At 35.6% G+C, this 21,863-nt stretch overlaps 2 protein-coding genes across 6 annotated transcripts in view; one reads left to right on the top strand and one right to left on the bottom strand.

Annotated features, from left to right (window-relative positions):
* Window positions 1-7,694, bottom strand: part of LOC105668997 (uncharacterized) — a 50,200-nt gene extending 42,506 nt beyond the window's left edge. Inside the window, exon 1 of the mRNA XM_012361736.2 lies at window positions 7,296-7,694. Within this exon, the coding sequence (XP_012217159.1) occupies window positions 7,296-7,356 (61 nt within the window). The 5' untranslated portion in view covers window positions 7,357-7,694. The remainder of the gene's footprint in view (window positions 1-7,295) is intronic.
* The window catches only part of qin, a 153,058-nt gene that overhangs the window by 130,354 nt on the left and 841 nt on the right, over window positions 1-21,863 (top strand). For 4 of the 5 annotated variants that reach the window (XM_067347212.1, XM_012361731.2, XM_067347215.1 and 1 more), the window contains 21 exons: window positions 10,408-10,632; window positions 11,527-11,654; window positions 11,963-12,111; window positions 12,295-12,411; window positions 14,887-15,042; window positions 15,106-15,391; window positions 15,490-15,637; window positions 16,531-16,638; window positions 16,869-16,968; window positions 17,365-17,537; window positions 17,644-17,861; window positions 17,953-18,565; window positions 18,987-19,135; window positions 19,228-19,592; window positions 19,913-20,088; window positions 20,169-20,288; window positions 20,405-20,515; window positions 20,640-21,161; window positions 21,234-21,327; window positions 21,452-21,605; window positions 21,687-21,846. In XM_067347212.1, the coding sequence (XP_067203313.1) occupies window positions 10,408-10,632; window positions 11,527-11,654; window positions 11,963-12,111; window positions 12,295-12,411; window positions 14,887-15,042; window positions 15,106-15,391; window positions 15,490-15,637; window positions 16,531-16,638; window positions 16,869-16,968; window positions 17,365-17,537; window positions 17,644-17,861; window positions 17,953-18,565; window positions 18,987-19,135; window positions 19,228-19,592; window positions 19,913-20,088; window positions 20,169-20,288; window positions 20,405-20,515; window positions 20,640-21,161; window positions 21,234-21,327; window positions 21,452-21,605; window positions 21,687-21,846 (4,272 nt within the window). Of the gene's footprint in view, window positions 1-10,407; window positions 10,633-10,742; window positions 11,069-11,526; window positions 11,655-11,962; window positions 12,112-12,294; window positions 12,412-14,886; window positions 15,043-15,105; window positions 15,392-15,489; window positions 15,638-16,530; window positions 16,639-16,868; window positions 16,969-17,364; window positions 17,538-17,643; window positions 17,862-17,952; window positions 18,566-18,986; window positions 19,136-19,227; window positions 19,593-19,912; window positions 20,089-20,168; window positions 20,289-20,404; window positions 20,516-20,639; window positions 21,162-21,233; window positions 21,328-21,451; window positions 21,606-21,686; window positions 21,847-21,863 lie in introns of those variants that run through there. The other variant, XM_067347216.1, reaches the window with a different exon arrangement.

Here is a 21,863-nt window from a genome sequence, read left to right as displayed (position 1 = left end):
CAAAATACGGGAAACGGAAAATTTAACTTTTCTGCGCGCACTGCCTGATTTCACTTGCCTGAAGTCTCGTACATTTGTGTGAGCATTTCCTCGACGAGCTTTGATCGATCCGATGCGATTGACAGATTAATAAAAGTGATTAGAAGCTTGGCCGAACGAACGACCCGCTCTTTTAATGCTCTCGGCGTGATCGCTTTTCATTGCAGCTGACCGGATGTGTTTCTTTGTCCGCGGATGTTTTTCCTCTCTTCGACTGCTCCCGCTGCTAAAAATGCACCGTATCTGCATAGTGTAATGTAACGCGCGCGACCTCTTGATGTAATCAGAAAAATATGCCGCCCGTGTGGGAGGGGAAATAATGCATTTTTCCTTTCACCGTGTATAACGCGTGATCGCGAGCCCCGGCTAAAGCGCGCGTTCATCCGTGGCGCGCGATCTAAGATGTGGAAAACGGCGCGGCGTGTCTCCCCGGTATCTAGGCTAGTTGCAAGGCGAAATTTTAAAAAGGCAAAGCTCACCACAGCCTCGGGTTATTATTACAGCGTTATTTGCCTCTGCCCGCTGCGCTGCTCCATTAAAATTATGACTCAGAATGTCGATCGACGCTCCTCGGGCTCGCTCGCCGCAAGAGTTGTTAAGTTCTCTCGTGCAGTTCGAGAGGTTGTGCTCCTTCGCCGACTCATTCCGTTTATGCACGCGTAATTTACTTCGCTTTGTGCCGCGGGTATTGCGATTAAGATCCTCCAGGAACTAGACACTTTCGCGGATTTGTCAATGCCGGGAGACTTTTGCCGATGCCCGTCGCGCAAACCTGATTTTCCGGAACGCGTGACCTTCGCACAGACATTTTCCAATGCAAATCACAATGCAGAAAGCAAGGTCATTGACAGCCAGGACAAGGGTTTTTTTTTATGGTTACGTGACCGACAACCAAAATTGGACGCTAGACAGACAAGATGAAGACAGTAATGAAAAAAGAAAACTTCGTTTCTACGAGATTTTTCCGATCCTTCCTGAATCCGGTTGATTGGAAAGACCAAACATCGCTTTTCGTTGCTATAAACGTTTCATAAAATAATAACATTTCGCGATGTAATAAAGCAAGTTCGCCATTGAATTCGAAAACGTGAAATTTTGTTCAACAATATTAATATCAAATTTATTATATTGAATCGAGCATTTTATTATTTTCAGACGAAATCAATGCAGTAAGAATGACAATATTAATATGATTTAAATGTTTAATTTTTTCAGAATTTTATTCTTAAAAAATATGCCGTTGCGTAGATACGTTCGTTTATAAGTAGTATAGTAATTATATAATTTTTGCACACTCCGACTTGATAGCTCCAATTATAACAATGTAATTTTGTAATGCAATTCAGCGGATGAGAACTGCGGCATTTTTACTAATTCCATTTGTTCTGCATCCGTGAATTGTTGCTCGGGCGCCTGCGTCGTCTTTAGGAAAGCTAGCTATTTCCGCGGTACGTAAGCGGGATTTAAGCAAACCACCTCGTACTTCTCCGGCCGAACAAAATGCGGGATTACAAATAATGGGGTGTAGCAAACCGTAGATTACTTCGTCGAGCACGGTGCTAATCTTTCGCGGTGGAAACATTTCAAAATTTATTCATTATCGTCATCATCGTCATCAAATGACGCCCAACATGATTCCAATTAATCATTCCCGGCCCGTCGGAAGCGTGACACGAATGTGTGCGTCGCTGAAAAAGTTTATAATTATAAATTCTGAATTGGTTATCGGTAATAATAATGCCCAACATTATCTATTATGATTACAGATTAATTATTGCTAATAATTATCATGAATAATACACGTCGCGCGCGGGGAGTCACTTATTCATATTCACAATGGTGGCCGGCAAGTCGTCGTGAATATGTTGATTAGGCGTGCTCTGGCATAATATAAATAACTGCTCTAACTGATTTCGACAGCAATCACGAGCCCGGCATCGATCTCGTCAATTGACGCCTCGGGAAAACTGCTCGCTACCGCGCGCGCGCGCGCGCGTCCCGGTCGACGCCCATAAAATAATATTTGCAACAGCGTCATCGACCGTTTTATATGTATATATATATAAAATACATGTATATGCATACACACATACGCACACCTCAAAAGACTGCTCTGCATTCACTGTGATAGACGAGAAGATGAAATATGTATGTAGTAGGACTGTGTGTAATGGAAATAGATTTCTCTTTGCGGCGTCGACAAACGGAGATCCCGGCGATATAATTGGAGCGCATTCTTTTTACGTACCAGCACGTTAATACCACGTTACGAATTACTATAATGAAATTCGCGGGCGAGAAAAAGTAACACCGGGGAAAAAAAAAAAAAAATCAAAGCGATACCCGCTCTTTATGTTTCGTACGTGAGTCCGCTCTGTGCGCGTGTGCGTTTCGGTGGAGATGAATTAAAAATTTGTTTACCTTTGTAAAGAAAAAAGAGACGCGCTGCGAAAAAAAAGATATAATTTAACGAGAAAGGGATTCTTTAAACATAATGTTCCGTTTGTGTTTTCTCGATGAAATTACACGGCTATTACCGTGACACAACCGACTTGTAAACACACCGACACGGGGCACGGATTCTGCGTCGTGCTCGTACGTAGAGTAGAAAACTCTCTCACGAGTCCGCGGCAAGGAGGCTGCGGTCGCCTTTTTTTTCCACCTGCGTGCCGTAAAACGTGGAGGGGGAACTTAATTCATAACTCGACTCACGACTTCGAGTTTCCCCGCGGGTTTATTGTCATGCTCGATCTCGCGACCAGGGCGTGACGCAAGCGAGCGACGTCGTCATTAATACGTAGGTATACGTTCACATACGCACGTATTGCGCTCGCGTGCTGAATAAGCGGGTCCTAGATTATGCGTCTACGCACGTTATTGTCATCGCTAACGATGTCGAAATGTAATTGATGGTCGCGATATATCGTGCCAGTGGAATTACTTGGACGAGCGACTTATTTAACCACGATACGTTTTACGCCAATTTACTGTCAGCTATATATATATATATATATATATATATATATATATATATATATATATATATATATATCACGGAAGTTAATTGAAGCATTGCAACGAGCACTAACTTTCCACAGTTTGTCCAGGGAAAACTTGGATTTCTTGTTTGTTGAAAAAATATTGAGAACTTTCTTGAAAATACACGATTATTTGTCGAAATTTAATCATTTTCCGTTGATCGTGTTCGGCAGATGAATAATTTATAAGCGAAATGTGAGTCGCATTCGCCGAATACATTATTCTTACGCGGTGTGCACCTATTCATTATCGTCAGCGGGTATTTCACGCAGCGGAAGACATTACGTTTTCGCTATGCGGAGCTCGCATTATGCAGAGCAGCACGATTATTATACAGACATACATAATAAACAGTTGAGTAATTTTATATACTAATTTGGATTAAATGACGACAAAACAGAGAGATTCATAGACATTCCAAAACTCACGCGACCAACAAACTATACGAGTCGCATAAACATAACTTTTCAGGAAAAAAATCTAGAGATTTTGATACGCTTTCAGTAAAATACTTACAATGCTTTGCAGATTTTTTTTTGTATTTGTAGATATAATATCAAACTTTATGTTTCGGAAAATAAAGTTGTGTAATTACGAAATATAATTTTAATGTGATTTAATAATGTTGAATTGGTGAATGTGTCATCACATTTTGACTTAACTTTGTACAGTCAACGTCTCTATTTTTATTGAAAACATTTGTTGTTGGGTAAAAATTAGACTACAGTCTTGTGATGATAATAGCTCAATTTTCGAAACAATGTGACTCAACATAGTACATCGCTGAGGTGCTCATATAAACAGATGCTGAAATATACAATGAACGAAAAGGAAAAATGATCATTCGGCAAATTATTTTTGATCCAAGTTTTGCTAAAGTTTCCAGCTAGTGCTGGATACAAACGTGTCATTATCACAAAGGAAATTGTACGAATCGGATAATCGCCAAGTCCGCTTTCTCGGAGTGTACGATCGGCTTCTTCCGCATCGGCAAAATATTTCCGTGAGAAGTTAATCCTGCCGGTGTTCGCGCGAAAACGCAACCCGTTATCAACGAGACAAACAAAGCGATGCGAACCAGATAAATGAGGACATACCTTGATATATTCTAAAGCCGGTTTCGCCGGTAAACGTTCATAGCCGAGTCAAAGCTGTACACTATATTTGTACACCCGAAAAATTCAGTCGTATTACGTCGCGCACGCTTTTAACGCTATGGTTTACGCTATGGTTTACGCTATATAACGTGGTGATTTAAAGCGCGCAGATTTACTCGACCGGAAAGGCTCAAAAATTATATTTTATAGCGAGCCACGTGCGAGCTAACGAGCGCGAGCTAGTAGCGCGAAGTGAGAATGCAAATGGTGCGCAGTTGCGCGACGACAACGCGGCTGCGATTCCGAGAGATTTATAGATGTGGCTGGAAGTCGACGACGGTCGAAAACCTTTTTTGCGCACGTGCTGCGAGCTTTAATTAATTATTATCCTCTCGATAATCCTGCAACGCACGCAGAATTTGCTTAATCATCCTTAAAGGGAACGAGGCTGGGAGATCCTTGAATGGCACTTCTTTATCTAGATCGTCTGCGTAAATAGTTCGAGGCGGAACGCCTTTCGAATTGATTATGAGGCGAATCTCCCGCCCTTTCTTTATCGCAAAAGTAGCTGCATCCATTGCCTCGTCTAACGAAGCAAACTAGGCAGAGTCGTGTCTGAGTGTTACACTTTCCGTAAACAACAAAATAAATATGAGACAAACAACTTTATTTTCCATTCTTTTTATTTGGACTCCTTGGAAACTTTGAATAATATCTCGTCCAAGGTCTAAATATTTCGATAGAAAATTTGACAATTGGCAATCGATATCGCTATCAGTTTCTCCATCTCGTCTGATTCTTGTCAAAAACGCACGAAAACGAGCACAACGCGCTCGCGAAACAGAGGGAGAAGAAAATTCTTCAGATTCACTTTTGAAGAGGGATGTTCGAGCGGTAATTGAGACTATGTCCGGCGGGGGTTTTCAGAAAAAGCCCGCCGTGTTATTTTCCCATCCATCCCCTATCCGTCGATATGTTTCGGTCTTATTCGCGCGACTCTTCCCTTTTTCCTTTTGCCGTCCTTTTGCGTCGTTCGTACGATCGATGTCGTGCTCGACGGATGACAAAAATAAAGAGAGCGAGACAGAGGGGAAAAATAGGAAGAAGCTGCGCGTAAAACCACGCATTACCTTTCCCGCCAACCCGCCGATTTTTTTGCGATACGCGCCTTCTGCAGCTGTTGTTTTTCAGCGCGCGGCATGTTTCATTGTTCATTGTAGTGGAATATCGAGAAAAGGATGAGTTAGTTGGATAGACAAATAAATAGATCTGAGCGAAGGAGGCAGAAAGAGATCGCGATACATAGACATTTCCGTCGCGAATAACGGAAATAAAAGCGACAAAGAGATTGAAGAGTGACAGTGCTCTCGTAGGCAACTTCTGACTCGCTATTGATTGAATCCACTATTTTTATCGTCGATTATTATTTATCATCGATTCTCTCTTCTTTTCCCACAAATATAATCTTCTAAAAATGATAAATCCATAATTGAAGTCAATTTTTAATTATTTTAAATCTTTTACAGATAATTTTATTCCTTTAACAATAATTGAAACGATATGAATTCTATCTGAAAAAAATGGAAGATTTCCATTGTTGCCTTTTTTCCGCGATATTAATTGGTTATCTCGATGCGCGCTATGCGTTACTTTCGTACTATCGAGCGGTTGTCATTGCGAAAGTTGCATAGCTTGACAGTTCATACCTTGAGAAGATTAGTAGTTAAATTACATTTAAAAGAGAAAGCAAACGACGTAGATCCTTTTGCTTAAATATTAATTTTTACATATAATTTATATGTATTTCTGATATCTTCTCGGCTTGCGGTTAGCGCAGATATTGTTTTATAGAAAATATTCAAAGTGTCTTCTTTGAATCTTGATACATTTTCGAATTCTTTATTTAAATCTTTTCTGAAGTATGTCAAAGACTCTATTGGTTTAATAGAAATGCTCGCTTGAAGGGCGGCTCAATTATTTATTTTCGAATTATTCTCTTCTATTACATTTATGTAATAACTTAATCATAAATTTAATTAATTTTTACATATTTTTACACGTGAATAACAGGACTTGTGTTGAATAATGTTGTGTATAGTGTTATAAATTGCGATAATAATAGTGATTTAATAACATAGTAATATTATTTTATGCTATTATTATCGATATTATATTATTATTTTTATTAAAGATATAAAAGAGTAAATAGCGCGCATAGTGCGTCTAGTTTATTAAAACAGAAAAGCTAATTTTCATAGAAAAAAAAGTTATAAACTTATTATTATTTATAATAGTAGTTTGAATGTTTTTCTCTAAATAATCTAGGTTCATTTATTTTTATCTTAAATGTTAATCTTTAACGGGATATTCACTTTCAAATGTATTGAAAAGTTGAATTATTTTATTCGCTTTACTTTTTTGGTTAAGAGAATCGCACGATAAATAGACCAAAAAATATATAACGGAAGCAAACAAGAAAACCATCCTCGGTTTACCGCGATCTATAATTCGTTGCCCCACCCAAACCACCTGGCACGAAGAGTCGACGCGATATAGTTTAACCCGATAAATCAGCCGTGGAGAAACTCCCTTTAACGCGGTGCAGCGTTAATTATACTGCGTAAATAGTCAAAGTATGGTCCGGAAGGAAGGCGGTTAAACGAGCGGATGTTGCTATGGTTTGCTCGAACGTAGGCAAATTAGGTTGGCTGGATGAAAACGCATGCGTGAATCGTCGTCTATGAATCGATCAACAGTTTACGCGCATTTAATTAGAGCCAGAGGGGCCCGATGGCCTTCGCGAGCGTCTTCGATATCGCGTGCGCTCCATTCACTCGAGCAGCGCTGTAATAATTCACGCTCAAAGGAATACAAGCACGCAGACTACGATGCGGAATTCAAACGATTCACACGGACGTGAGCCTTGCATCGGCGATGAATTAAAAGGAAAATTAAATGGCCGAAGAGAAGAAAATAAATAACGCTGTAAAGTGAAAAGAGTCAAATGACATGAACAATTCCGAACAGTCCTGAAGTTCCGACGCTCGGTTGGTCTTTCGTCGCCTTTCATACCACAATGTTACTTGGGAGTTCGGGAGCGGCCACAAGCGGAAGACTCACCGACGATTGTCAAGAGAAACGCTGCACTCGCGATGACAAACGCCACGCAGAGGAGCCTCATATTATTCCTCTTCTCCTCCGCTCGTCCGCTTCTACCCTCTTCCTCGGCGGGTCAGCGCGCCACCCACGACCTGCGCCTCCGTGCTAGCACCGGGGAGAAACCTACGATCGCGGTGGCATCGTCGAAGCGCGAGTACCCCAAGTCAACTCGCTTCGAGGCGAAACGGGAAAAAGGCACGATAACGCGTCTACACTCGCGCCGGCGAACGAAACGTGCGTCTTTTGTCGACTGTGCGACCGGTCGCTCGGGATGTGAAAGACTGAAGAAAGGCTCGTTCACTCGTGGCCGAGTAGTATCAACCTCGGCAGCCCACCTCGTGTACGCTCCCTGCCGTCCCCAATCTCCGGCGAGAGAGATGCCAGTCTCTTTCCCTCTGCGGTGTGGAATCCTCCTCGAGGCGACTCGCGAGGCGACCTTATGCTTCAGTCGATTCGCAATAACGATGGACGGTGTGCGATGTCCTCGCATTCGCTGAATGCTAAACCTTTTTTGACACGTCGAAACGAGATCGTCCTCGTCCGATAAACGGACGAGCGAATTTCGTTCAGCGAAACAACGATGCGAGTCGCGAATGACAAATCTTATGCAGATTAGTTTTCTTTTTTTCGTAATCCTTTTGTCAAGGAATAGTTGTCTTATTTTATTTTTTGTACTATAAAATATTTACGACAAAGATATGTATTATATTACTTTTCCATTTAATTAACAATCGTCCTAGAACGATAATTATCTTACAGAAAATTGCATATAGGGTATAAATTTTAATTATTCAAAATTTGCAGGTTATTATTTTTGAGAGCATAATTATATCGAAAAGTTTTAAAGGAAAACTCGGCTCCAATTTTACGCAATGTGTAACTTTAAAAGTTGTCGAATATTTCTTCACAAAATTACATTATCTGAACAATTTTGCTGCTGTGCAAAGCTTAAACTTAACAGTCTCCGTGTGAATAGCCGGTCCTGACGGTGCAGATCGCTGCGAGCGAATCAATTGTGTCGCGCATTTATGGGACAAAGATTCGCGCTTTCTCTACCGATTTCGAGCGTGTCTCTTTGTCTAGTCGTTCAGTTCAATTGCCATCGGACCGAGTTACACTCTCGTCACTCAATAACACTCAATTTTCACATACATAGTGATCGAAAAAACAGATTCGACGGTGCTTCTTTTGGTAGTGCATACAACTTGAAAGTGTATAAATCGGTTTTTTGACGTCGAGATAATTCGCTTAATATTATATTGATGTAACAATCGACTGTAAATTCATCGCGCTATGCAAAATACATATTTCAAATCTACGAAGTGAGTAGATTGGCGAAATAAATAAAATAAATCAATTTCAAATTTATTTGAAATTTTTTTTTGGCGAGAGCGAAAAAACTTGCATACTATTTTTTATTCAAGCTATAAACAAGATCTGTTTTGTTAACTAAAAGAATTAGTTAACAAAACGTATATAATACGGCATGAAAAATACAATTTCTATTTATTAAAATACAATTCACTTGACTGGTTTTGCAGCTGGACAAAGGATTTAGCTGATTTTGGAACTAAAGTGTCCGCTATTTTTATTTTCTGTACAGAAACAGTGCAAAAACAGTTAAAGTTTTAGTATAGATTATTAAAAATTAAACAGTATTTTTCTAATTTTGAAGCATTTTTATTACTCTAATAATATAAAAAAGATCACATTCTATATTACAAAATACCACATTTAGTTATTTATTGGAAAAATACAATATTTTCCTCTTTTATCTTCATGTCAAATTCAAATAAAAATAAAGTACTAAACATAGAGGAAAAATTGATAAATCAAATTTCATAAAAAAATAATAATAAATAAAATTTAAAAAATTAGTAAACCTAGTCATAATTTTTATGGCAAAGAATTTTGACATGACTTTCTTTTAGCTTTCTGTAGCTTGTTGGTATTCATCACCCTACATCTAATCACATCTTGAAGAAGAGAATGTCTTTTCATCTTTTAGTCTAATTTTTTAAAATAAATTATTGATAAAAATAGTTCCTTGTACAGAAAGAAATGTACATATCTACTTTTGCAACTTGAAGTTTGAGGTTGCCATTTTGCCATAATGATTTAATTGCTTTTGCAATTGGAAATATGACTGATGAACATAATTGCATTTGCAACAGTACGGAGTAGAGATTTAACTTCTTTTGCAACTTGACCCATTTTTTTCCCTCGATTTTATAGAGTTTGTAATTGTTTTTACATTTTTAAAACGTTCAATTCGTAACCAAGAAGCTAAAGGTACCGATATCTAATTTTTTTTATATTTTTGGATATGGCTGCTTTTGCATACGAGATACTCAAGTCATTACACTTTCTATAAAGGAAATTCGATTTAAAATTAGCAGAATTTACGAATGGAAGGTGGTTTGCTCGTGTAAACATTTTGTATTGAAATATATATATACGAAAATGCAGTTATTCGAGGAATCAATTATTTTATCATTGAAAAATTGTGCAAATGTCAGGCAAAAATAAGCGATTAGGTGGCGAAGAGATCGCGAATTTTCGCAATGGCGAGTGGAGATTTTTCAGAGACAAATTACAAAGCGACGCAATAATGCGTAATATTGTACATTTTGTTGATTTCGTGAACGCGAAATTTCCGATTTATTTTGCATCCACGTGAGAGCGGAGCAGCAACCTAAAAGTTGCTGAGGCAACACGACTTGCACGAATTTGAATGAAACTTGCGAGGCAAATGGAATCGGCGACGAAGCTCTTTCGCGATTCTGCAATCTAGCCACGTAATAATATTTTTCTATGTCGAACCATTTGCGCAAATGGACGTACGTATGTATTGGCGAGTATAACGTTCACGTGTCCGATCTTTCTTTCTCACATGCTTTTTAAAACGGAAAAATACATTGTCTTATTTGTAGCAAAACAAAACTTGGATTTTTTTTAATAGCTAGCAGATTTACACTTTTTTTTATTGGCTTTCTTGCAAAATTTACTAATTAAATCTCGGTCTTATAATAATGTATTGTCATTCAATTGTGTGCAATGTTGTATGTTTCAGAAAGTAAAATCAGCCTTGACGTCTAATGTACACGAACTGGAAAATAGCGATGCCGTGGAGGCGAAAATCAGCCAACATTTCGCATATCTACACGGCGTTCTTCAAAGCATGGAAATGAGATTGATGAGCCAGCTGCATCAGCGGACTGAAAATATCAAGAATAATTTAAAAGACATTCAAACACAACTTCAATCGCAGGAAGAATCGTTGGGAGTGATGTTGAAGGTATTCACGTTATAAATAGCGATTATGCTTGAAAATTTCAGTCAAGCAATTCTGAAACGGACCTCACAAGCTGAACACATGTGCAAACGGTTTGCCTTTATTTTTGCTTGCTTTGTTGTTTTGACTTATTTTGTTTTTCGTTGTTTTTCCGTAACCGTCGCTATTTACGAATTCGCATTATCAAAGGCATTTTAGAAATGTCTCGGCACAAACTATCTTTGCAGAATGATATTCTTAATCTCTCATGCTCAGTACGAGTCAAAATGCTGGGAGATTTTCTGTCAGGGGATTTATTCTCTTACGTTAGTCAAAGAGAAGAAGGAAAGAAAGAGAGAAAAAGCTGTGTTTTAGGACGTCGTGCACTCGCTCTCTATCTCATTTCCGTCTGCTACATTCCTTGTCACCATGAAGCGCACCCAAGGGTCACCACGAGAAAGTAGGAATTCAGATTTGCTGACAGAGCTTGCTTCGCAGGAGAATATTTCTCGAGATTTAGTGAACTCTGTCTCTATACTGTCATTAAGCATTGGTATACATTTCCTTGGGACCCATTCTCCAGTCTCGTTTGCCCTCAAAAGCACAGTCATTAATAAATTTGCCTACTTGCCTTATCGAAAATTAACACATTTACGCTTACAATAATTCTACTTTATCTGTTTGCTTCGGTGATTAATAATTAATTCTTCTCGGAATAATAAAGTATAGGAAAATAAGTGACTATTGCCAGAAGTGATTAGTAATAATTTAATAAACAGATTAGAAGAGAGAAAGAGAAAGAGAGAGTGAGCTGAAACGATACAATATTTAAATATATTACGGCAACTTTTCTCATTTCACATTGATCGCATATTTTTATTATAACTTATTCAAATTTGATGATATTGTCTTGTTTAGATGGCCTCTTACGCAAAACAGATCTACGATAAGGTGGACGTACAAAATACAATACAGATTTTGAAAGAAAGTACGGATCTCCCTTGTCACTTGCTGCACAAGGATACAGGCGATAACGATAAAGCAATGTAAGTAATCAACAGTCAACGCTGTTTACGCAAATGATCAAGAAAATGTTTACATGGCGAGTATCGATATAAATACATATCGCACACCCGCAAGAAAAGTGACACAAGTCGAAATTTTTCGTATATCGCACTTTGTTATTTTCATCTTTTCTGAATGCCTCTCAATCAGTATTGAAATTCATGACTAATATCTAAACTGCAGCCCATTCTTTAATATTTTTTCTGAAACGTTACTCTTATATAAACGTTCAAAACACAATCATTAAATGATTTTATTTGCTAGTGCAATAAAGTGTTTTTGTTAATAGGTTCACCGTCGATAATTCGATAGTTACGTACATAAAAAATCACTGTACAATTCAAGTACCACCCGCAAAATCCTACAGTCTCGTGGCAACGGATGAGTTACCGAAGAATTACATAATATCGCCTTTAAAGAAAAAGCCGGAAGTCTCAAGTAAGAACATTAATCTTATTATATAATTGCGGTTTGAATAATTTTTCTTGAAAAATCTTCAGTTTTCATATTTAATTAATAAAAGCCAATATTTGTGATACATTTTTATTATTTTGACTATCTTTATTGATTAATAAAAAATTAAATCGACAATTAATTTTAATCATAAAATGTTCCTGACAGAGATCTTAAGCGAATTATTGATTCCACCAGTAACGAAAATAAGTAATGCATCGACAGCATCGATCAAATCAGAAAATACAGAAAATAAAGAAAATAAAGAAAATAAAGAACAAGAAGGTAAGTTAATCTTTCTAATTCTTAATTTTCACAAGTAAATGGCCGAAAGCCAATGTTGGGTGGCCGTGCGTATACAGGGTGTTTCATAATGTCCGCGCCAACGCTCGTATGCGAATAGAGTGCGGTAAACTGAATAGAAAAGTTCTTTACCGTTTTGCAATTTTCGCAATAGTAATTGAGATATTAATTAAAAGGGATTGACGAATAATCGCGCGTTGATCGCGGCTAGATCGTAGGCTGTACGCTCTAGGCGTGACAGCAATGAGAATCGCATGGCAACGAAAAATAACAACGCATATCACTCCTGCTCTCGCTACGTCTTATTTTTCGTTGCCATGCGATCCTCGTTGTTATCACATTTAGAGTGTACAGCCCACGATCTAGCTACGCGCAACGCGCGATTATTCGTCAATCCCTTTTAATTAATATCTCAATTACTATTGCAAAAATTGCAAAACAGTGAAGGACTTTTCTATTCAGTTTACCGCACTTTATTCGCACACGAGCGTTGGCACGGACATTATGAAACACCCTGTATATTAGATAAACATTTATAAAACAAACAAACGTTTCAACCTGCTATCAAGTTTTCTTCAATTACATCAATATACATTACAAATTTTTAAAACCGCATTCGAACCAATTTACAATTTTTATCATTGCTAGATTATTACATTTGAGATGTTAATTGTCGTACGTAATTTTTTTATATATAAGCCGCATACTGATTTGAGATGTAGTTGACAGGAAACAATTTTGATATTTTAAAGCTCGTGAGTCATTCTCATGATTAATACTAAAATACGATGGCATTGAATTTAATGACTTAAATAAATAAAATAGAAGACCTCTACGATTACTTCAAATACAAAAATAAAATAAACTAAATAAAGTACATACATTTTTTGGAAATACTCGTTGATTCGCAAAGAGAGAAAGATAAGCCTTTTGAAGAAGTCGGAGATGCAGAGTCCATGTTTAAAATAATGAAACTTTTTTATTATGTCTGCGCTTAAAATACACAAGTGATCGTATGACGAGCGATAGCGAAATTTAATCCGGAGTGCTAAGATAAGATAAAAGAAGGGGAAGTCTGGATGTAAAGGAGAAGAAAAAATGGAAAAGAGAGGAACTGTCATACAGGAGGAAGATAGATTTAAGGCAGGAAGGTATTCATTAGGTAACTTCGCGTTATTTTGTAGATTTAATCTTCCTTTTTGTGTCTTAATATAAAGCATTTCTGAAATTAGCCTCTTACTATATGATTGTTCCTCATCTAGTATTTGAATATTATCCCAATCTTCATGCGAAGAATCTAATCTATGTAGTAAAATGACTCAAACGGTTTATTAAAACAGGTAGAGATCAATTGGATGCACTTTCTCATTGCGGAATAGTATATAAGATTTCATGTCGCGATTGTGAGGCTACCTATGTGGGCCAAACAAAGAGAAAACTTATTACTAGGATTAAGGAACATAGATCTGACATAAATAAAAATAAGCGGATCTCCTTCTGTCATTTCACTACACAGATTTAGATTCTTCGCATGAAGTCGATTGGGATAATATTCAAATACTAGATGAGGAACAATTTTATTTCAAAAATGCTTTATATTAAAAACAAAAAGAAAGGGTTAAATCTACAAAATGACGCGGAGTCGTTACCTAATAAATACCTTCCTGTCTTAAATCCATTTTCTCCCGTATGACAGTTCCTCTCTTTTCCATTTTTCCCTCTCCTTTACATCCACACTTCCCCTTCCCTTACTTCATTTTAACGTTCTGGATTGAATTTCGCTCGTCATACGGTCAGTTGCATTTTAACCGCAGACACAACAAAAAAGTTTCATTATTTTAAACATGGACTCTGTATTTCCGACTTCTTCAAAAGGCTTATCTTTCTCTCTTTGCGAATCAACGAGCATTTCCAAAAAATGTATGTACTATATTTAGTTTATTTTATTTTTGTATTTGAAGTAATCGTGGAGGTCTTCTATTTTATTTATTTAAGTCATTAAATTCAACTCCATTGTATTTTAATCATACAGTCAGTTGCATTTTAACACACCGTTGTGTGTTAACTATGAGAGTGACTCGCGAGCTTTAAGATATCAAAATTGTTTCCTGTCAACTACATCTTAAATCAGTATGCGACTTAAATAAAAAAATTGCGTGCGACAATTAACATCTCAAATGTAATAATCCTAGTGATGATAAAAATTGTAAATTGGTTCAAATGCAGTTTTAAAAATTTGTAATGTATGACTTATATTGATGGTAACGTTGAAAAAAACCTGATAACAGATTGAAGTGTTGGTTTGTTTTATAAATGTTTATCTAATATATACGCACGACCACCCAGCATTGGCTTTTGGCTATTTACTTAATTTTGTGATTTTTATACATTGAGACCTTTGATTGGACCTCGATAATTTTGTCTTAATTTTTAATTTAACGAGTTCTTTTTTTTAAGATACTTTGGCGAACTTGGTAGAGGTGACTTGCGTTATTAATCCATCACTTTTCTATGTTCAAAAAGTGGCGTCAAAATCGGAATTTATGAAATTGGAAACAGATTTGATAAAGTACGGAAAAGAAAGCGTAGAATCGCCGATCACTATCGAAAAGGGTAAAAACAAGTTAATCACTCTCAACATTATTCGTGCACATATTCACCAAATTTGTATTGTAGACGACATGTGCATCGTCAAGAAAGAAAAAAAGAAAGAGATAAAATGGCGTCGAGGACGCGTGACTTCGACGTTGAAGATTGACAATGAAACAAAGTACTGTGTATTTTATATTGATTACGGCTACGAGGAACGCAATATACCATCTTCGCACGTACGAGGCATCGCTGAACATTTGCGGGAATCACCACCGTACGCGATTAAATGCTGTTTACACGGTATAGTGTCCAAAAATAATCGTTGGACGAATAAAAGCATTAATGATTTTTTGAAGCTGACGAGAGAATCGTAAGTAATTAACTGATCTTATGAATATCATTCTTATCGTATTTGAGAGAAACTTAACTATCTCATCTACTTATGTTCATAAACATTTTATGTTTCAGTACGGTTACTATGTTTGTAATTGAGTCTACTCCTGACATGCTGTATGTAGATCTTTGTGTTTCTTCAAAGGATAATAAAATGGGTCCGCAATCGATGTGTAACACAATGAAAGTCATGGATTACGCACGTTTGGACAATTCGCAAACGGTATGCAAACTGTTATTAAAATTATATACGTTTTGCGTGTGTCGTTCAATTATAATATTTTTTTCTGTATTTAAATTGTATGGGAATCCTTTAATTCAGATTTTTACGATCATTATAAGATATAAAGATTTTTACTTTATATTTTTTTTCAAAGGTTTTTTTACTTCAATAATTTTGTTCTGTCACATTTTTATTTTTTACTTAATCACAATTACATATATACTAAGCCTCATTAAAGCCTTTCATCGCCAAACTTGATATGTTTCGATTGATCACATCACGTCTAAATATTTTAATCAAATTATTTTATTAAATTAAATATAAGGAAATGTAAATTTTAAATTTTATTTTAATTAGTCGTATTTTTTTATATTACATTTTATATTTTTTAAATATTAAATTGCGCGCTACGCGCGCGCAGTTTATCATGTTCTATTAATTAAAAAATAAATTCTATTTTTGTTAATTTAATGTTGTATAATCCGTTGTTGAATTTTGAATCTTGTATCTCAGATAGATGTGTAAGACTATCAAGAATCTATTATGAGCCATGATGCAGGAATGTTTGAAAGTATTTAATCAGAAAATAACATAACAATAAACACTAATGTCTAGTATTTATACCAAAGAGATATTGCTATCACTTGTTTTACGTATCTTCTAACCTTATCCTTGAAAAGATTTCACCTTTGAATATCATGTGCACTAAAAAGGGCCATGTTTGTAACCGAAATGTATGCCAACTCCAAATATAAATATTAGCACGATTATCTAGTATTGATCTAAGCCCTTTATCATTGTAGAGTTCGATTTTGTAATACATGAAATAATCTAATTTAATCTATTCGCAATGTATGTTAGCAATATAATTAATCATATATTTCTTGTCTTAGATATTGAACACCACTTTTATGTACACCAAAGAAGAACTTCCGTTAAATAAGGGAACATCGGTTGCTATTAGCTGGATTGAATCACCAGATGAAATTTATGTCACGAAGGTAAAGCGATTACAATTATATATTATCACAAAATTTTTCATATTACTATGATCTCTTCAGAAAGAAAAACATTTTATAAAATGGATTATTTTTTTATTATTTTATTTTTATAAATCTCTTCCTCCCCTCCCCTCCTTTCTCTCTCTCTCTCTCTCTCTCTCTCTCTCTCTCTCTCTCTCTCTCTCCCTCTCCCTTTCTCTCTTTCTCTCTTTCTCTCTGTTTGTGTACAGTTAGGACAACGGAAAGATAAGTTATCAAAAGTTATCGGCCAGTTAAAGGAGCATTATGAAAAAGACACTTCAACGAAAACGATTGATACCCTTCAGAAAGGTTGGTTACCAAATTACAAATATATATTGACGAAATAGATATGATATTTGCGTATGTAGCCGATCTACAATGCAAATATTTTTTTAATAATATATAGGCATTGCTATGGTCGCAATGTTTATTAATACTTATTGTATTATAAAAGAAACTTTGAAAAAAAAGGTACTTTAAATAATGTGTCCAAACTTCTATTTGATGATCAAAATTGGAAAAAGTTTTATTAAATATTAAAAAAATATGTTAAATATTGAATATTAGAAAAAAAGGTTATTAAAAATCTAGAATAAAAATATTTAATAATTTGTTTTCTACTGTTATAAATGTCATATCTAATGTAAATCCTCTACTAAAATATTTTACTTGGAAAAGTTTCAGTCTGAAAAATTACATTTATAGGTTTACCATGTGCTGTGCAATTAGAAGATGGTACTTGGCAACGTGGTGAAATCATTAATGTAATTAGTGCAGATACAGTTCAAGTGTTTTGTGTGGACTGGGGCTGTAATTTGATTTTAAATCGTGATTGCTTAAGAGAAATTCCACATAAATACACTATGTATAACGCACAAGTAAGTCGATCATGTTTCAATGTAAGAACAGGTCGAAAAAGAGCCTCGAAATGATAGCAAATTGTAGAGATGACTATAAATTTGTCGTTTTATTTTTTTAATTTAGGCCATCAGAATGTCATTAATGTATATATATCCTGAAGTCGATGGAAGCTGGAAATCAAACGCTTTCTCAATGTTGAAGAGTATCTTCTCCCGTGCAAAACATGTTTCAGCGTTTCCTCAAGCAAAAGTAGAGAATATATATAAAGGTTTAATTTTCTGCGATAATTCAGATATAAGTCGGTTATTAAAAAGTGCAGGTGTCGTCAATAGAAATGCAGTGTAAGTGTTTTATGCAAAACTTTTTATGTAAAGACTTTATGTTCGAAAGGCTTAACTTATCAAAATTATTATTCTCCCTCTTCTAAAACAGGAAATTTCCAAAAAGAAAACAACGTCTCCAATTGTCTCTTGACCATACTCTTCCGTCATTGAAGAATGTGAATAGTATCGTCAAAGACGATTCATCGAACAATACGACGAATGCGGACAAACCCGTTGAAAAGAATGAAATAACTAAGGATCCTTTCAAAATGGAAGTGCGTGTACAACAGGTGATCACACCGGACTGCATCTACGTTGCGCAAACGGAGCGCGAGAAATCCAACGGAGAAATGATGTCGGCGATGCAAAAATTCTACAATTCCTATTGCTCCGAATTGCGAGATAATTGGAGCGAGGGTGCGCTATGCGTTGTATACTCCGCAAAAGATAAATCTTATTTCCGTGCGAAAATTTTAAAAATAAAATCCCTGAAGGAGGTGCTGGTGTTTTTCTACGACATGGGCATTGAAGAGACAGTAATGTTAAAGGACATACAGATTTTGCATCAGCAATTCGCAAAGGAAGCGGCGTATTGCTTTAAAATCAAACTGGCTGGCATCTGGCCGTGCGGCGGATCATACACGTGGCCATCTCTGTCTTGCATAACGCTGTCTGATATTATACGAGAAAATGCGTTCTGCAAATTTTACATCACTAAACCCGTGAGTGTTTGTCCTTTTTATGAATATTTGCGTCAACTTATGCATTCGATAAATTGTGATTGATACCTTAACGATTATCTGACATTGATGGATAATAATTATTTTAATTTGACTTGTATAATAATATACATATGTTATATAATAATCTTTACGATATAAGTCTTAATTAATATTTAAATGTTGACAATAATACTCTCTTAACGATATTTTTAAAATTACAATAAAATAATCACGTAGTCAATTTTAATAATCTTAAATTATGTAATGAAATGTGAAGTATTTCCATGCAAAAGTTTTGAGATATTTGAAAATTTTCTGGATCAGAAATGCTATTAATTACAATAATCGAATGCAAAAAAAATGCAATAAAGATCACGAAAATCTAAAGATGTAAATGTTTTTATATTTGTATATTTGTTAGGTTCAAGAAGAAGTTGGCGATGATGTAGTACCTGTCGAACTTTGGGTAAAGCAGACTAAAATACCAGGACCGTTAGCTCCATCTCAAATAGAGATTAATTCTATCAACAGAATGTTGGTGGATAAGGGAGTTGCGTTACCTATTAAAAAGTATGTTAAAAATCACAATTCATTATTTAATTTTATTTTTACGAAACAAAAAGTTTCCATGTAATTTTGAATCATGATTTTTAATTCAACAGCTATTTTGCAAAAGCAGATGTAACGCTTGCTACAGAATTTAAACGACAATTAGAGTCTAATCATCAGTCTATGCTAATTGAAGAAAAAGAGGAAGAAGAAGTGAAATGGCTTAACAAAGTTAGCACTGATTGCAAGGAAATAAATGACACGATACTGTCACTTGATTCATCAAGCCGCATCTCTAGCGTTGATACCTTTAATGATTTAATCAACAAATATCAGGTTTGCGATAAGACAAATCAAGATTGTGCAACGGAGATATCCCAGTGGCTACCGCCGTCTGAAATAACGGAGGAAGTATTCCACGCCATACCGACATACGTGGATAACAACTGCGCTGTGTACTTGCATCCTAAAAAAAGTAGTATGTTGCCTTGGCTTAAATATGATCGAGTCTTTATACAACTTACTTCTGTATTTTTCTTAAATTTGTCACTCCTCTACTTATCATATTAATTTCTTTTCTATTTACATAATCCTCTAACAATAAGTAGAAGTGATAGAAATAGTATACTTAAGAGAAATACAAAAATCTTACGAATAATCAATTTTTCGATAATCTACGTAATTTCGATAATCTTCGATAATTTATATTTATATTATCATATAGATTGTTACGATATAATATTTAAAGAATGATACTATTTAGATTTTATCTCTTATTACATGTTTGTTTCGCTGTAGGTGCTGACGTAATTAATTATATCGAATCTGAGTTGCAAGTTTGTTACAAAAAAGCAAAGCGGCATATAAAGAAAGACAAGAAATGGAAAGAGGGAGATTTGTGTATTGCTCAATATCATCATGATATGAAATGGTACAGAGGTAGAATTGTTCGAATTTTAGGTAATATACTGAAGGTAAATAATAATTGTCTTCTTATTATTTATAATTATCATCTTCACAGTATCATTTTAATCATCATGTGTTTTGTATCTAGGTGGAATTTGTTGATTATGGCAATGTGGAAGAATGCGAAATAGAACATGTGACGGATTACATCAGATTGAATTACATTCCTATTCAATGCACAAAATGCGTCATCAGTGGCTTGGGACCGGTAATCTTATCTTCATTGAATCATATTTTGGGCGATGCTAATTTATAATGATTTTGTTATTGATATTTGCGTTTGTAATGATTTTATAAATCTCTCTTCTTTTGTACGTACAACAGGCGACTGAGAGTGGTAAATGGCTTTTGCACGATTTAGATCGAATACATGCGCTACTTGTTGATAAAGTATGCAAAGTGTCCGTTTTAGAGCGACTACCTACGCACTTGATCGTAAGTTATATCCATGCGAGAGAGCAATTTATGATTATAAACTTTAGTCTGTGAAATTTCTTATGAAAATTATCGTTGTAAATTTTTTGCACTCGCGCAATAGCGATATCCTTGGTATTTGCAGGTATCAATAACATTGTTACAACCATGGAAATGCGACCTCCTATTGTACTTGGCAAATCATATGGACATGAATATCAAGATTGAACGTAAGGATTGGAACGATGTAAGCAAAGATGGAACTTTGGACGCTATTCAGGACATTGATATCGAAGAGGTGGAGAAAATCCCTTCAGAGAGAACTTTCGAAATACTTCCCCAAGATGCTACGTTTAATGAGCATGTGATCAGTGGCAATTTAGCGGAGTCATCTAAATACAATAATGATAAATTATCTAAATACAATAATGATAAAGAGATATCCGATATTGAAAGTATGTCAGATATCTCGTTAGAGGCGCTTTTTTTGGACGACCAACTTAAATGCTCAACGCCGCAACAAGAATTGGAGGAGTTTTTTGGCGTATATAAACAGTTGACCATTCCGCAAGAGACGAAATATATCGAATTAATATTATGTTGTAACGACAATCCTATTACCTCATTCGCACAATTGGCAGAAAACAAGGACGCTATATTCCCTAATGTGAGCATACGCGAATGTATTTTTAAATTAATATATGTGAAGCATCAGTCTCTTGAATTTGTATTCTTTCAGATATTTCATGAGTATTATCTGCAGTATAAATCCATGATGTCTGATTTGCAAAGCGATGCTTGTCATCAACCGTTAATCGAGTCTTTTGAAAAAAGTAAGTTGTAATCTTTGATAAAATAAATAATTACACATACAAAAGATGGCATTAATATACAAAAATATCAGCAAACGCTCAGCAAAATTGTTAATAACACATGTTTATTAATTTTTTTTTTCAGATACTCCATGCATAACAAAGTTTTCTGACAACATGTGGTATAGGTGCATCATCACAGATAGTGAAAAAATTCCAGACACTCAATGTATACGGATTTTATTAGTTTTTGTTGATTATGGCAATAATGAATGCAGAGATGTAGATGTATTCTCCAAGTGAGCAAAATATTAAGATCTTTTGATAAACTACTAGTAGAATCATGAGCCATTTATAACGTTTCATAAAATGTGTTTCAGGAACCACGATTTACGTGTACCGAAACAAGAATGGCTGGAATTACCTGCCATGGCTATTAAATGCACATTTTGGGGACTAAACTTCATCGCTAATGACATAAAATTATTAGCATCAAAATTAAATCAAATATTCAATCAGCCAGTTGTGGCTCGAATTAAGGTAAATCTTTTTAGAAT

This window comes from Linepithema humile, chromosome 1, assembly GCF_040581485.1.
Source record: "Linepithema humile isolate Giens D197 chromosome 1, Lhum_UNIL_v1.0, whole genome shotgun sequence".
Classification (NCBI taxonomy): Eukaryota; Metazoa; Arthropoda; class Insecta; order Hymenoptera; family Formicidae; genus Linepithema; species Linepithema humile.
The sequence above is the reverse complement of the archived record's forward strand: the minus strand, read 5'-3'. Positions and strand labels throughout refer to the sequence as shown.